General features: G+C 39.0%; 2 protein-coding genes across 2 annotated transcripts; one reads left to right on the top strand and one right to left on the bottom strand.

The window, feature by feature from the left end:
* Positions 1-878: 878 nt before the first annotated feature.
* On the bottom strand, positions 879-5,142 carry Ndufa1 (NADH:ubiquinone oxidoreductase subunit A1). The gene is made up of 3 exons (XM_077106698.1): positions 4,947-5,142; positions 3,940-4,029; positions 879-1,089 (listed from the first exon to the last, which is right to left on the bottom strand). Exons 1-3 carry the CDS (start codon positions 5,046-5,048, stop codon positions 1,069-1,071), a joined length of 213 nt encoding a protein of 70 aa, XP_076962813.1. The 5' UTR covers positions 5,049-5,142; the 3' UTR covers positions 879-1,068.
* Positions 5,143-5,183: 41 nt separating this feature from the next.
* On the top strand, positions 5,184-6,398 carry Rnf113a (ring finger protein 113A). The gene has a single exon (XM_077106697.1). It carries the CDS (start codon positions 5,367-5,369, stop codon positions 6,396-6,398), a length of 1,032 nt encoding a protein of 343 aa, XP_076962812.1. The 5' UTR covers positions 5,184-5,366.
* Positions 6,399-15,004: the final 8,606 nt, after the last annotated feature.

Raw genomic sequence — 15,004 nt, 5'->3', positions numbered from 1 at the left:
AGCTGAAGATGTGATATCAGTTTCAACCTCTTTTTTAAAAATTTTTTAGTTGTAGTTGGACACAATACCTTTATTTCACTTATTTATTTTTATGTGGTGCTGAGGATCGAACCCAGGTCTCGCACATGCAAGGTGATTGCTCTACCACTGAGCCACAACCCCAGCCAGAGTTTCAACCTATCTTAACTGTAATTTTATTTTACTGCCATGCAAAGGATTTAACCCAGGGCCTTGTACTTCCTAACGAGTGATCTACCACTGAGCTACCTCCCTAGGCACCTAAATAAAATTTTAAATACTGCAGGATCCACCCAGAAAAGGAACTAGGGGAAAAAAGTTTGTTTTCTGCGTTATCCTAGCAATCTCTGAAGAAATGTTTATTTTAAAATATTTATTTTTTTAGTTATAGGTGGCCATAATTATTTTATTTTTATGTGGTGCTGAAGATCAAACCTGGTGCCTCACGCATGGTAGGCGAGCACTCTACCTCTGAGCCACAACCCCAGCCCATGAAGAAATGTTTTTAAAAAATATATTAATACCTATTAAAATGATAATTGTAATACCATTCATGATGTATTAGGTTCTAGGTACAGAGATAGTGCTTGGTGTACATAATTTCTATAATTGTACAAGTCTTGGCTGCTTCCTGGTTTTGCTTTTTTTTTTAATTAATTTTTTTTTATTATTAGTTGTTCAAAACATTACAAAGCTCTTGACATATCATATTTCATACATTTGATTCAAGCAGATTATGAACTCCCATTTTTACCCCGTATACATATTGCAGATTCACATAGGTCACACATCCACTTTTTTACATACGGTTTTGCTTTTTTTTGTTTTTAAAAGTAATAAAGCTACACTGGGTAGACCGGTTGAACATGTATAGTATATATTTAAGAAAGAAATGCCTTTGTATTTTTCTTTTTCATTTTATTTGGGTTTTCATTTTATTTTGATTATGTATTACATAACACACTGCATGCTTCATAATATATCAAATAACCTTCTAGCAGGGGTAGATGACCATACTGAGTTTTTTCCATCAATCAGGAAAATGCTTCCTTAATCAATGTTCTCCAAACCCTGAAAAACAGTTTAAAAAAAGAGAATGTGAGAATTCTATTCCCATCAAAGATGTACCATGTACTTTATTTCCACTGTCACAGAATGGCATTCTCTCTTATTAAAACAAGTGTTTTCACATCCTGCAACGATATGGAATTGAAATGCAATGAATTTTATAATCACCATAGAAGAATAATCTGTAATGATTTCTACTTTTCCTTTTCTGATAGCAGCAAACATTACTTTACATGAAAAGACCCTTCTCTCCCTGCAATCAGAACTAAAGTCAAGAAACTATTTTTAACACCTCAATTCTTACACAAAGCACTCTCTGAGTCAGAGGATAATAGGGTAAATAAAATCTGCTTCATAAAATAACAGCCAACTTGAGGTACATACTATTATCCTCATTCCATTTTTTTTTTCAGATGAGGGAATAGAGGCTAAGAGAGGTTAAAAAAATCACTTGCTTAAGTCAGTAAGGAAGTAGCAGAACTAGAATTCAAGTACAAGGACCCCCAACTCCAAAATCCTTGCCCTGTAAGCACTACACTATTTTTCAAGAGTCACAACCAAATACTTCAGCATCTATAAATTAAAAGATTATTCAGTAACGACATTTCTTCTAGGTATTTTGTTTACTACTACTGGAAGAATTGCCTTGAGAGAAGACAAAATAGTATACTTCTAGGAGCTACCTCTCAGAAATCTTAATCCTATTTCACATGCCAGGTGATCTTGATGGTTATTCTTAGACCAAACTTTGAGAAACACAGCTCTAGACAAGTAGATACAGCTATCCCCCCTTATCTATTAGGGATCCATTCCAAAACCAACAGTGGATGCCTGAAACCACAAATGTACATACTGTTTCTTCCTATATACACATTCCTGTGATAAAATTTAATTTATAAATTAGGCACAGTAAGAGTTTAATAGTAACTAATAAAATAATTATAATAAAAGCATTTAACATTTTATAACTTCATTTCTGGAGTTTTCCATTTCAGATCACAGTTGATGGAGGTAACTGACATATGGAAAGTGAAACTTCAGATAAGGGAGGACTACTCTATCTAATTTCTGTTATCTCAAAAAGCAGTATATTGAGAGGCAGATCACCTACGTTGAGTTATTTAATTGCTCTGACCCTCTGTTTTTCATCTACAAAATGAGAATAATATTTACCTAGGTTCCCTGTGAAGAATAAATGAGCAAGGAATAAATATTAAAAAGTATCTAAAATTTTTAAAAAGAATTACTAGGAAAAACTACTCCTATAAGTTATATGAACATACTATTAGGTTGAGCCATATGAAAATACTACTACTTGGTCATTTTGACTTACAGAAAACAGCAGTTTAATATGATTCAATCAAACACAGAATTATAACAATTCTTTAAATAAGTTATTAGTGTGCCAACTGGCAGACCAGTGGAATACAGAAGAGCAAATTCAGGAAACAGGCCCGTGTATACATGGAAATTTAGTTTACTAGAATGGTATAAAAAATAAAAATAAACTGTTTTATAAATTAATGACAGTAACAATTGACTATCTCCTGGAAAAAAGTTAAATTCTTGTTCATATTATATTCCCAAATGACCAGTAGATGGATCAAATAAGGACATGAGGGGAAAAAAAAAAAGAAACTATAACAGTATTTGGAAAGTATATATGCTTATAATCTTGGGTAGAAAAGGCATTTGTTACAGAAGATGTAAAACCCAGAATACAGAATGATAAACTAAACATCAAAATTAAAAACTACTATCTGATGAAAAATATCACAAAGTGAAAAAGAAGACTGGGAAAAATATTTGCCATACATAAAAATTTTTTATAAGAATGCTGTTTTCCTTTTTTTAATATACGTTTATTTTTATTTATTTATTTGTATGTGGTGCTGAGGATCGAATCCAGGGCCCTGCACATGCTAAGCAAGTGCTCTACTGCTGAGCCACAATTCCAGCCCATACATAAAATTTTTAAATAATTAAAATCCAGGGGCTGGGGATGTGGCTCAAGCGGTAATGCGCTCACCTGGCATGCACGGTGCGCTGGGTTAGATCCTCAGCACCACATAAAATAAAGATGTTGTGTCCACTGAAAAACTGAAAAAGAAATATTAAAAAAAAAATTCAGGGGCTGGGGATGTGGCTCAAGCGGTAGCGCGCTCGCCTGGCATGCGCGGGCCCAAGTTCGATCCTCAGCACCACATACAAACAAAGATGTTGTGTCCACCGAGAACTAAAAAGTAAATATTAAAAAAATTCTCTCTCTTAAAAAAATTCATTCTTTCTCTCTCTTTCTCCCCTCTCTCCTCTCCCCCCTCCTCTCTCTCTCTTTAAAAATAATAATTAGGGCTGGGGATGTGGCTAAAGCGGTAGCGGGCTCACATACAAACAAAGATGTTGTATCCGCCGAAAACTAAAAAATAAATACTAAAAAAAATTCTCTCTCTCTCTCTCTTTAAAAAAATAATTAAAATCCAGAGTACATATAGAACTACTATAAATAAAAAAGACAAATCTAATAGGCAAAGGATATAAGTAAACAATCCACAGAATAAGGAATACAGAAGATCATTAAGTAGAGCTGTGCTTCATGGTGCAGGCCTTTAATCCTAGTGATTTGGGAAACTGAGACAAGAGGATCACCAAGTTCAAAACCAGCCTCAGCAACTCAGAGACACCCTGTTTCAAAATTTTAAAAAGGAATGCCCCTTGGTTCAATTTCCAGTATTTTTTTAAAAAATCATTAAATACATAAAAGATTGCTCGCCTCACTAGTAGACAAGAAAATGCAAATTAAGTTCCAGAGCTCCCCTCAAGCCTGGCAGATTGTTAGCATCAGAAACATCTTACCTTTGATTTATAATAGCGATTAACTCCAGATATGCGTCTATCTCTTTCCATCAAACTCCACTGATAGTGAAAATGGGCAACCCTTTTTTCCTTCAAATAAAAGACAACATTATTGCAATTTGTAAAGATAAGTGACCCAACAGATGGATCATACAACTTTTAATAAGTTCTATGCTAGAAAAATGGAATCATCACTGAAATAAAAGCCAAATTAGTTGGGCAAACCTATAATCCCAGCGACTCAGGAGGCTGAGGCGGGCGGCTTGAAAGTTCAAAGACAGCCTGGGCAACTTGCCAAGACCCTGTCTTAAAATTAAAAATACGAAGGACTGGGGATGTAGCTCAGTGGTAGAGCACCCCTGGATTCAATACTCAGTATCGCTAAAAATTTACTTAATTAGTTAATTAAACTAAAGTCAAATTGACATACAACACCAGAACCTGGTACTTCACGGGTAAAAGACAATCACGAAACCAAAAACCAAATCTATATATATTCCGAGTGTACTTAAAGATGTTGTGAGGAAAAAAAATGAAAATCCTAATGTGATTCCTTAAAGGCTTGCAAAGCAAAGTGGGGGATAAAACCTTCATGGCGGAGGGAGGGGACTATGGGTAGGGAAAAACAATTAAGAAGCTACAGAGATGTGAACATGAGAAATTAAAACCAAAATCGACAAAAAAGATCGGAGGTCTAAAGGAATGGGAACACGACAAGCGCCTCTCCGCTCTGCCTAGGAATTTTGACCTACCTACCTCTTTCATCTCTATCTTTCCAGCACCAGATAGGCACTCTCTTCTCCCTCCAGGAACTATCTATTTCTAACTAAAGCAAGATGTGCATTCCGCAAGCCTCCACTTTTAGGCAACACCAAGAAACAGGAGGGTCAGCATTGGTATCTCCCACCTCGGAGAGAGGCTCCATATCCTAACAATCTCCCCATCCCACCGCTGTTTTGGGACCGCGGTCCGTGAAGTCGTTCCCCGGTTGGGGGAAGTAGCCTTACCTTGCCCCCGTTAGTGAACCTGTGGATGTAGGCAGTGGCCACTCCCGGGATAAGCAAGCACACGCCCATTATACCGAGTCCTGGAAGAATTTCGAACCACATTTCGGCTCGGTTATCTAAACCAAATCCCTACCCCTTAGGCTCCTTAGAGGTGACCGGTTTCGGCTCCTTTCCCAGGAAACCCCGCGGCACCCCGCGAGAGGGGTGGTGCCCTGTCTTCCTCCGGAAGAAGCGACGGAGTCCGCCAAGGCTCAAGAGTGTCAGGGGCTCGCTCACTAGTCTTCTGTCACTATCGCTCTCTCGAGGTTCTTCCCTCTGGTTTTTCAGTTCCGACTCACCGCAGAGCGTAAGACGCTCAGTGACGTGAAGAACTCCGTGCAACCCACCAGCCACAGCAGTTTCGGAGCTCGGGACTCTAAAATGGCAGAGCAACTTTCTCCAGGAAGGTCGGCAGACCAAGTGTGCACCTTCCTCTTCAAAAAGCCTGTGCGGAAAGGGGCAGCAGGACGGCGAAAACGCCGGATCTGCGACCCGGAGCCCGGGGAAAGCAGCAGCAGCAGTGACGAAGGCAACACTGTGGTCCGACCGGAAAAGAAGCGTGTGGCCCACAATCCAATGATACAGAAGACCCGCGGCAGTGGTAAACAGAAGGCGGCCTACGGCGACTTGAGTAGTGATGATGAGGAGGAGAATGAGCCTCAGAGTCTCGGCGTGGTCTACAAGTCCACTCGCTCGGCGAAGCCAGTGGGGCCAGAGGATATGGGGGCGACAGCCGTCTATGAGCTAGACACAGAGAAGGAGCGTGACGCACAAGCCATTTTTGAGCGCAGCCAGAAGATCCAGGAGGAGCTGAGGGGCAAGGAAGATGACAAGATCTATCGGGGAATCAATAATTATCAGAAATACATGAAGCCCAAAGATACGTCTATGGGCAATGCTTCCTCTGGGATGGTGAGGAAGGGCCCCATCCGAGCCCCTGAGCATCTCCGTGCCACCGTGCGCTGGGATTACCAGCCCGATATCTGTAAGGACTACAAGGAGACTGGCTTCTGCGGCTTCGGAGACAGCTGCAAATTCCTCCATGATCGTTCAGATTACAAGCACGGGTGGCAGATCGAACGTGAGCTTGATGAGGGTCGCTATGGTGTCTATGAGGATGAAAACTACGAAGTAGGAAGTGATGATGAGGAAATACCATTCAAGTGTTTCATCTGCCGCCAGACCTTCCAAAACCCAGTTGTCACCAAGTGCAGGCATTATTTCTGCGAGAGATGTGCACTGCAGCATTTCCGCACCACCCCGCGCTGCTATGTCTGTGACCAGCAGACCAATGGCGTCTTCAATCCAGCGAAAGAATTGATTGCTAAACTGGAAAAGCAGCGAGCTGCAGTAGAGGGTGGTGCTACGGATTTCCCAGAAGAGCCTGATGAGGGTCCAATTCCCATTACCTAGATGGTTTTCCATAATTCTCAAATCTCAAAATAAATATTTTGTTGCTCTTTTGAAAATCTTAATTCGTGTCCTTTCTTTTCAGGGAAAGTGACAGAAAAGGTGGGTGTTGAGATAGGGTCCTGGTTTAAAAGCTTCAAGGTGAGTATTATGAAGATTTTTAGCACTGGGATAAACATTTCACCTGTGTTTTCAGAAACCTTGAGCAAAAATGGATGGGAGAAGTTTGAGAAAAGAGCTAGAATTTGCTTGAAGTAACACAAAGCTGTGATGAAAGCCTATTTATTATATCGCATTTCTTTATCACATAATAGTTTACAAAGTACTCTGATGCATTATCTCTCTTGGGAGCCAGAACTACTTGAAAATACACCCAAACCAAAGTGTTGGGGTTAGGGTTAGGGAGCATGTCCTCCTTATGGTCCTTGCCCTCTTAAGCACCTATAGGTAATCCCCAATTTCTTGGATATAGAAATGAGCTGTGCTGTCCAATACCATAGATGCTAGCCCCACATAGCTACTGATTACTTGAAATGTGGCTAGTGGTCACTGTATTGAATGTTACAGTTCTAAACTTGTGAATTTGCATAGGACAAAAACTTATAATCCAGGCTGGGGCTGTAGCTTAGTAGTAGAGTGCTTGCCTAGCATGTGTCAGGCACTAGGTTCACATTAAAATAAATAAGTGGAATGTGATGGACATTATTATCCAAAGTATACGTATGAAGACATGAATTGTGAATATACTATGTATATAACCAGAGATATGAAAAATTGTGCTCCATATGTGTTATAAGAATTGTAATGCATTCCGCTGTCATATATAAAATAAAAAAAATAAAAATAACAAAAAAATGAAAAATGAAATAAAGGCATGCTGTCCACCTACAACTATAAAAAAAATTTTAGGGCCTGGGATGTGGCTCAAGCGGTAGTACGCTCGCCTGGCATGCGTGCGGCCCAGGTTCGATCCTCAGCACCACATACAAACAATGATGTTGTGTCCGCTGAAAACTAAAAAAAAAAAAAAAATTTTTTTTAAACTTATAATCTATCACAGACTCTAATAGAGTTGATCATGCCCTTTAAAGTTAGTAGATGTGCTTGTCTTCCCAACTCAGTAACTAGCATAGCATTTGGTATACTGTAATCACTTAATAAATAAGATCAGAGATTTAGGAGGAGTGATTGGGGCCAAACCCTCAAATCCAAGATGAGGGGCTTTGACTATATTCTGTAGGTAATGGGGAAATAACAGAGGATTGGGGAGGGGAAACACAAGTAAACTGTGGGGGTTTTTGTTGTTGTTTGTTTGTTTTGGTTTGGTTTTAATGTTACTGATGTTGCAGTCATGGTATGGATTGCAGAGAGATGGAAGACAAGAGGCCAGGAGAGCAGTTAGGCCAAATGATTAGTAAATATTATTAAAATAACTAGAATTTGGACTGATCAGGAAGCAGATGAAAGAATAAAGATTAAACTCTTTTTTTATTCACATTAACCTATTTAAGGATATTCTTTGAGCAGCTGCACTGCACTTGTCACAGGGGATATTAGCAGTGAACAAGATAGACACAGACCCTGCCTCATAGAACTGGACACTAAATAATAACAAGTGTGATTAGTACACTGATTAGTGCACTGAGTTTAGTCTCCAGAATTAACCCAATTCCAGCCGTGGAGGAATTCAAAGACATGAACCCACATCATACATTGTGATACATTCTATTATATAAAGTATCATGGGGATCATGAGATACACAAGAGCCTACAGGGAAAGAGGCTTAAGGAAGCATCCCATAAAAAAACATTAAAAGAGTAGAGGAAGAAACAGCCAAATAGGAACAGAAAAGAGGACATTTAGAGGCAGATGGAGAAGGAGGAGAGTACACTGCCATACAAGGTAGAGGAAAAGTAGCTTAGAAAGAATTATGGCCATGAGGAGCAAAAGAAGTGTTAAAATTGCTCAATTTTTGGTTACTATTCCTGAAAATATATACTTAACAGTTTATTCAAAAGTAGAATAAAGCTTTATGGGGAAAGGTATACTTTGAATCATATAAACTGAGAGAAAGATCCAGGAACACAATAGAGAAGATGAAAGAGAAAATGCTGCTGCTGACTACTAATTTCTAGAAGGTAGAGCTGGGAAGGTATGGAATTAGCACAAATCATCCAGGCATAGTGACAGCACACACCTATAATCCCAGGCTGAGGCAGGAGGATGGCAAATTCAAGGCCAGCCTCATAATTCAGTGAGGCCCTAAGCAACATAGTGAGACCCTGTCTCAAAAAATAAATGGAGAAAAAACTCAAAACAAAAATAAAAGGGGCTGGGATGTGGCTAAGTGGTTAAGCACCCCTGGGTTCAATACGTGGTACAAAAAAAAAAAAAAAAAAAAAACAGATCAAGGGGCTGGGGATGTGGCTCAAGTGGTAGCGCGCTCGCCTGGCATGCGTGCGGCCCAGGTTCGAGCCTCAGCACCACGTACAAAGCTGTTGTGTCCGCCGAAAACTAAAAAAAATAAATATTAAAAAATTCTCTCTCAAAAAAAAAAAAAACAACAGATCAAGTTAGTCTTAAAGAAATAAAGAGAAAAAAGTGAAGAAATAACATTTGCTTACTATTCCACATAATGTTTTTCTTTCTTTCTTTTTTTTTTTTTTTTTTTTTTTTTGGTACTGGGCATTTACCCACTGAACCACAGCCTCGGTTCGATCCTCAGCACAACATCTTTATTTGTACGTGGTGCTGAGGATCGAACCCAGGGCCATGTGCATGCCAGGCAAGCGCGCTACTGCTTGAACCACATCCACAGCCCATGACCAACATATTTAAAGTAAATATTTTATCACTTTTACTTAAATGGTACAACTTCATTTCATAGATGGAAATTAAATACTTGTTCTTACAAGTTGAAAATAAATAAATATGGGATGGAGGGAGGAAGCATCTCAGCACCCTGCAGAGACAAAGCTGTAGCTGGACTCTGCAGGAGCTTACAAAGTCTGAGCCTCCCTTGGGAAATAAACCTCAAATTGAGATTTGAAAGGTGAACAGGAGAGAGAGTATCCCAGGCAGCAGGACAAGTATATACTAAGGACCTGATGTGAGAGACTGGCTTCAGCTAAGAACTCAAAGTGATCCAGCATGACTGGAGGAAAAAGACCAAGATGGCCAGGTAGTCAAAGGCAAAGAGTAGACACCTTGCACTTGGCATAGGGGATGTTATGGAGAAGGAGGAGAGTACACTGCCATGCAAGGATTTGGGACTTTATCTGAAAGGCCAAGGGATGGCCATCAGAGGGTTCTAAGAATAAAAGTGAGATGGCCTGATTTTAATTTCTAAAAGATATTTCTGCAGTATGGTAAATGGTTTGAAGGAAACCAGACAAAGAGGGCTGGGCAAAGAGATCAGTTAGGAGGGAGGTGATGTAGTCCAGGTGAGAGAATGGTGGAGTAGGCTAGACTGGTGGCTGTGGACAGTCATTTAATACATTTTTTTTGAGCATTCACCTCATGACACACTTCAAGTAGTGGAGTCATTACACAAGCACACAAGTCCCAGCTCCCATAGAACTTACATGAGAGACAGTAACAGATTTAAACATATATGTGTGTGTATGTATACATATTTATACATATATATAGAGAGAGATAAATAGATGTACATATATAATATCAGATTATGACAAGTATTGGGAAAGATGATAATGCAAGATAAGGGGATAAAAAATCAGGGAAGTGGGGGAATGTTATTTTTTGGAGGGGTAGTGGGAATTGAACTTGGGCACTCAACCACTGAGCCACATCCCAGCCTTATTTTGTATTTTATTTGGAGACAGGGGTCTCACTGAGTTGCTTAGTGCCTCGCTTTTGCTGAGGCTGGCTTTGAAATCATGATTCTCCTGCCTTAGCATCCCGAACCATTGGGATTACAGACATACTTCACCACACTGGGTTGGGAATGTTATTTTGTATATGGTGGTCAGAGAGGGCTTCTGATCAGGTGACATTTGAAGAGAGACCTAAAGGAAGTGGGTATCTGGAAGGAGAGCATTCCAGATTGAATGCCAAGTGCAAAGGCTCTGATACAAGAAAGTGTCTGACGTCTGCGAGGGACAGGGAGGAAGAAATGTAATTGGAGTGGACTGAATCAAGAGAAAAGAACTTTAAAATGAGGTCAGAATAGTTGGAGGAAGGGGCAACTATGAACAGCCTTATTAACCATTACAAGGACTTAGGCTTTTATTCTCAGTGGTGGGAAAAGCCACTAGGAAGTTTTGAGTGGAGGAATGACATAAGTTAACACTGGCTTTGAAAAGAATTCTTCTCAGGGATGGGGATGTAGCTCAGGAGCAGCACTTGTGTAGCATGCACAACGTCTTGGGTTCAATTCCCAGTACTGCAAAAAAAAAAAAAAAAAATCAAATCCTTTTGAATTTTTGGGGAGCAATAGGAATATTTTATATCTTTTAAAAATATTCTTTTATTAGTTGTAGATGGACATAGTACTTTTTATTTATTTAATATTTATTTTTTAGTTTTAGGTGGACACAATATCTTTATTTTATTTTTATGTGGTGCTGAGGATTGAACCCAGTGCCTCACACGTGCTAGGCAATCACTCTACATTTGAATCACAACCTCAACCCTTAGTTATTTATTTTTATGTGGTGCTAAGGATCAAAGCCAGTGCCTCACACATGCTAGGCAAATACTCAGCCACTGAGCTAAAGCCCCAACCCTGTTTTACATCTTTTTTTAATATTTATTTTTTAGGTGTAGATGGACACAACACAATACCCTTATTTTTATGTGGTGCTAAGTCAGCGCTCTACCACTGAGCCAGAATCCCAGCCCCCTGCTTTACATCTTAATTGAGGTGTTTGTTACATGGTTGTTTACATTTGTCTGAACTCACTGAAATGTATATTTATATGTGTTTCATTGTATTGAATGCAATCACATTGTATGTGGTTATATCTTATTAAGAAATATATTACTAGATGCACTAGCTCATACCCATAATTCCAGAAATTCAATAGGCTGAGGCAGAAGGATCTGAATCTCCAGGCCAGCCTTGGCAATTTATTGAAACACTGTCTTAAAGTAAGAAAAAAAAAAAAAAAAAAGCCTGGTGGGGTGGCGCACACCTGTAGCTCTGAAGGCTAAGACAGGAGTATCTCAAGTTCAAAGCCAGCCTCAGCAAAAGCCAGGCACTTAGCAACTCAGGGAAACCCTGTCTCTAAATAAAATATAAAATAGAGCTGGGGACGTGGCTCAGTAGCTGAGTGCCCCTGAGTTCAATTCCCAGTACCCCCCACCCTGCCCCAAAAAAAGTTAAAAAAAAAAGTTCAAAAAGGGTTGGATATGTAGCTAGTTCAGTGGTAAAGCATCCCTGTGTTCAGTTCCTAGTACTTTCACCAAAAAAAAAAGTGCACAAAGACTTTACAAAATTTAATAGGTATTAACTAGCTTGTTTTTTAAAAATATTTTTTTAGTTGCCAATGGATTTTTTAAAACTTTATCTGTTTATTCATATGCGGTGCTGAGGATTGAACCCAGAGCCTCACACATGCTAGGAAGTGCTCTACCACTGAGCCACAACCCCAGTACCTTGTTTTTGTTTTGTGGTAGTGAAGATTGAACCCAGGGCTCTCTACCACTGCGTTACATTCTCAACCCTATTTATTTATCTTTTTTATTTATTTATACTGAAGATTGAAACCAGAACTATTCTGCTTCTGAGATAGATCCAGACCTTTTTAAATTTTATTTTAAGATAAGGTCTTGCTAAGTAGCCAAGGTTGACCTCAAACTTGCAATACTCCAGCCTCAGCCTCCAGAGTCACTGGGATCAGAGGTGTATACCATCACAACTAGCTTAGCTGTTAATATAAAAAAGAGAAGGTTAAAACAACAAAACCCAGGGGCTGGGATTGGGGCTTAGTGGCAGAATGCTTGGCTCGAATGTTTGAGGCACTGGGTTCGATCCTCAGCACCACATAAAAATAAATAAATAAACAATAAAGGTATTGTGTCCATCTACAACTAAAAAGAATATTAAAAAAAAATCGAAACCCAAATACCTTTAATGGTTATAATCATTACATGGAAAAGTGTATGGCATGATGGGAAATATCAGTATTAAAGAACTGAAAACTCCTTGTATTACTTGGAAGAATGATAGGTACTTATTAGCTCTAAACTTACTAGAAATTAGGTGTTCATGTTGAAATTTTAAATCAGTAGTAAAGCTTGTGCAAAAACTAAAAAGACAATAGCCAATGAGTTAACAGGAACATCATAAAGGAAGTCATTATAAGGTTAAAACTGAATGACAACAATATACATATAAAAATATGTGAAATGCAATCATTCCAGGTGTGGTGGTGCACGCCTATAAATCCCAGCAACTCAGGAGGCTGAGACAGGAGGATTGCAAATTCAAGACCAGCCTCAGCAACTTAGCAAGGCCCTAAGCTAGCAAAACCTTGTCTAAAAAATAAAAAGGGATGGAGTTGTGACTTAGTGGTAAAGTGCCCCTGGGTTAAATCTCCAGTACCCCCCCCCCCGCCACAAAAAAAACCAAACACACACACACAATCATTAGGGCTGGGGATGTAGCTCAATGGAGAAAATTTATAGTATTGAATGCATTTGTAATAAATATTCTAGGCTGGTGATTTAGTTTAGTGGTAGAACACAAGCTTGGCATGCATCATGCATGATGCTCTATGTTCAATCCCCAGCACCAAGGGGAAAAATTCCAAATTATTACATAAAGCATTCAATTTACAAAACTAGAGAAAGAGCAGAATAAACTTAAGCAGCAGAGGGAAGAAAATAATACAAGAGCAAAAATTTAAAAACAAACACAGTAGTTTCTCTGTGTCTTCATCCCAATCTTCAGGTAACCACTAATCAAGATTCTGTCAGTATAGATTATTTTGCATTTTCTAGAGTTTTGAACAAATGAAATAATACTGTATATATAGTATTATATTTAGCTTCTTTCACTCAGCATAATTCTTTTGAAAAATCATCCATGTTATTGTATATATTTATAGTTCATTCCTTTATGTTCCTGGGTATTATTCCACAATTTATTCACCTATTCACTTGTTCACAGACATTTAGATTGTTTCCAGTCTTTGACTATTAAAAAAAGCTGTTGTGAATCTCCATATATTTAAAAAAAAAATTAAAAACACTAGAGTGAAACTCTACATCATGTACAGCTGAAAGAATGGGATCCTAATAAGACTAAGTTATACTTCATGTATGTATAATATGTCAGAATACACTCTACTGTCATGTATATCTAAAAAGATTACATAATAATGGTGAAATTTTAAAAAATTAAAAATAAACATGATGCTGAACACAGTGGCACATGACTGTAATCCCTGCAACTTCAGAGGCTGAGGCAGGAGGATTGAAGGTAAAGCACCTTGAGTTCAATCCCCATTACTAGGAAAAAAAAAACCCTATAGAAGTAGGAGGTGAGATGGCAGAAGGAAAGATGTCTCCAAATAGAACAAAAAGTAATAGATACATGATATTTGACCACATAGAGTAGGGTTTTACATTCGTGAAGGAGTTTGATGGAAAAAATATTAACGAGTACAAGAAAATCAATCAAATCAATAAAGTAGTCTGCTGTTACTGTGAAAAAATACTTGATATAAACAGAAAAGATTTATTTTGAATCACAGTTTAAGAGGATTCAGCCCATGGTCAGTTGTCCCATTACTTTTGGGCCCTGGCTAGGCAGTAAGGCATGGTGGGAAGCGTGTCGTAGAATAAGGCTGCTTACCTCATGGGGACCAGGAAGTGAAAAAAACAAAACAAAAAAAAAACCAAAGTTCCATTATTTCCTTGAAGGTCATGCCCCCCAGCGACTTAACTTCTTTCCATTAGGCCCTACCTCCTAAGGTCCCCCTCTCTGTTTAAACAACAAGCATGTGGCTTAGGGACTGTGCCTGCCTTAGGTTGTCCAATAGTACATATGGTCCTTACCCGTTATCGGATGAGCTGACCTCAAGGCGTCAGCCTCCTGTCTTAGGTTGGTACCATAGTAATTGGATCTTACCCGTCACTGACTACCGGTCCAGTATACAGCCACACCTGTGTGGAGGTCTTCGTACCAGCGGGGGGGTGAGGTTCTTTGCCTCACCTCTGTTGGCCCCCAAATTTTAGCTGAACGATCATGACAAACAGAAGGGAGGAAGATACACCAAGCCAATTGACGGCTCCTTTTGGAAAAATTGTACCACCGATGACATCATCAGCAAAAATACCCCAACACTACCACAAGTCGCTGCACTAACAGATAGTTCACAATGCATATAGGTGAGTTCACAATGCATACAAGTGATCCAGGTAAGTTCTGTAAGCAGTTCAGTGATGGCTATTGCAGAAGCTGTAGATTGGTTTTATCTTTGTCTTCATGCACTGGGATGAAGATAGGAATTCTGGCAATAATGGCTAAAGAAAAAATTATGTAACATTCCAGAAGGCACTAAAAGAAAACAATTTTCTTAACAATTTACATTGTCTTCACTGGCACTGGGATGAAGATAGGAATTCTGGCAATAATGGC

Source organism: Callospermophilus lateralis, chromosome X (assembly GCF_048772815.1).
Source record: "Callospermophilus lateralis isolate mCalLat2 chromosome X, mCalLat2.hap1, whole genome shotgun sequence".
NCBI lineage: Eukaryota > Metazoa > Chordata > Mammalia > Rodentia > Sciuridae > Callospermophilus > Callospermophilus lateralis.
This window is presented reverse-complemented; position numbering and strand designations above follow the sequence as displayed.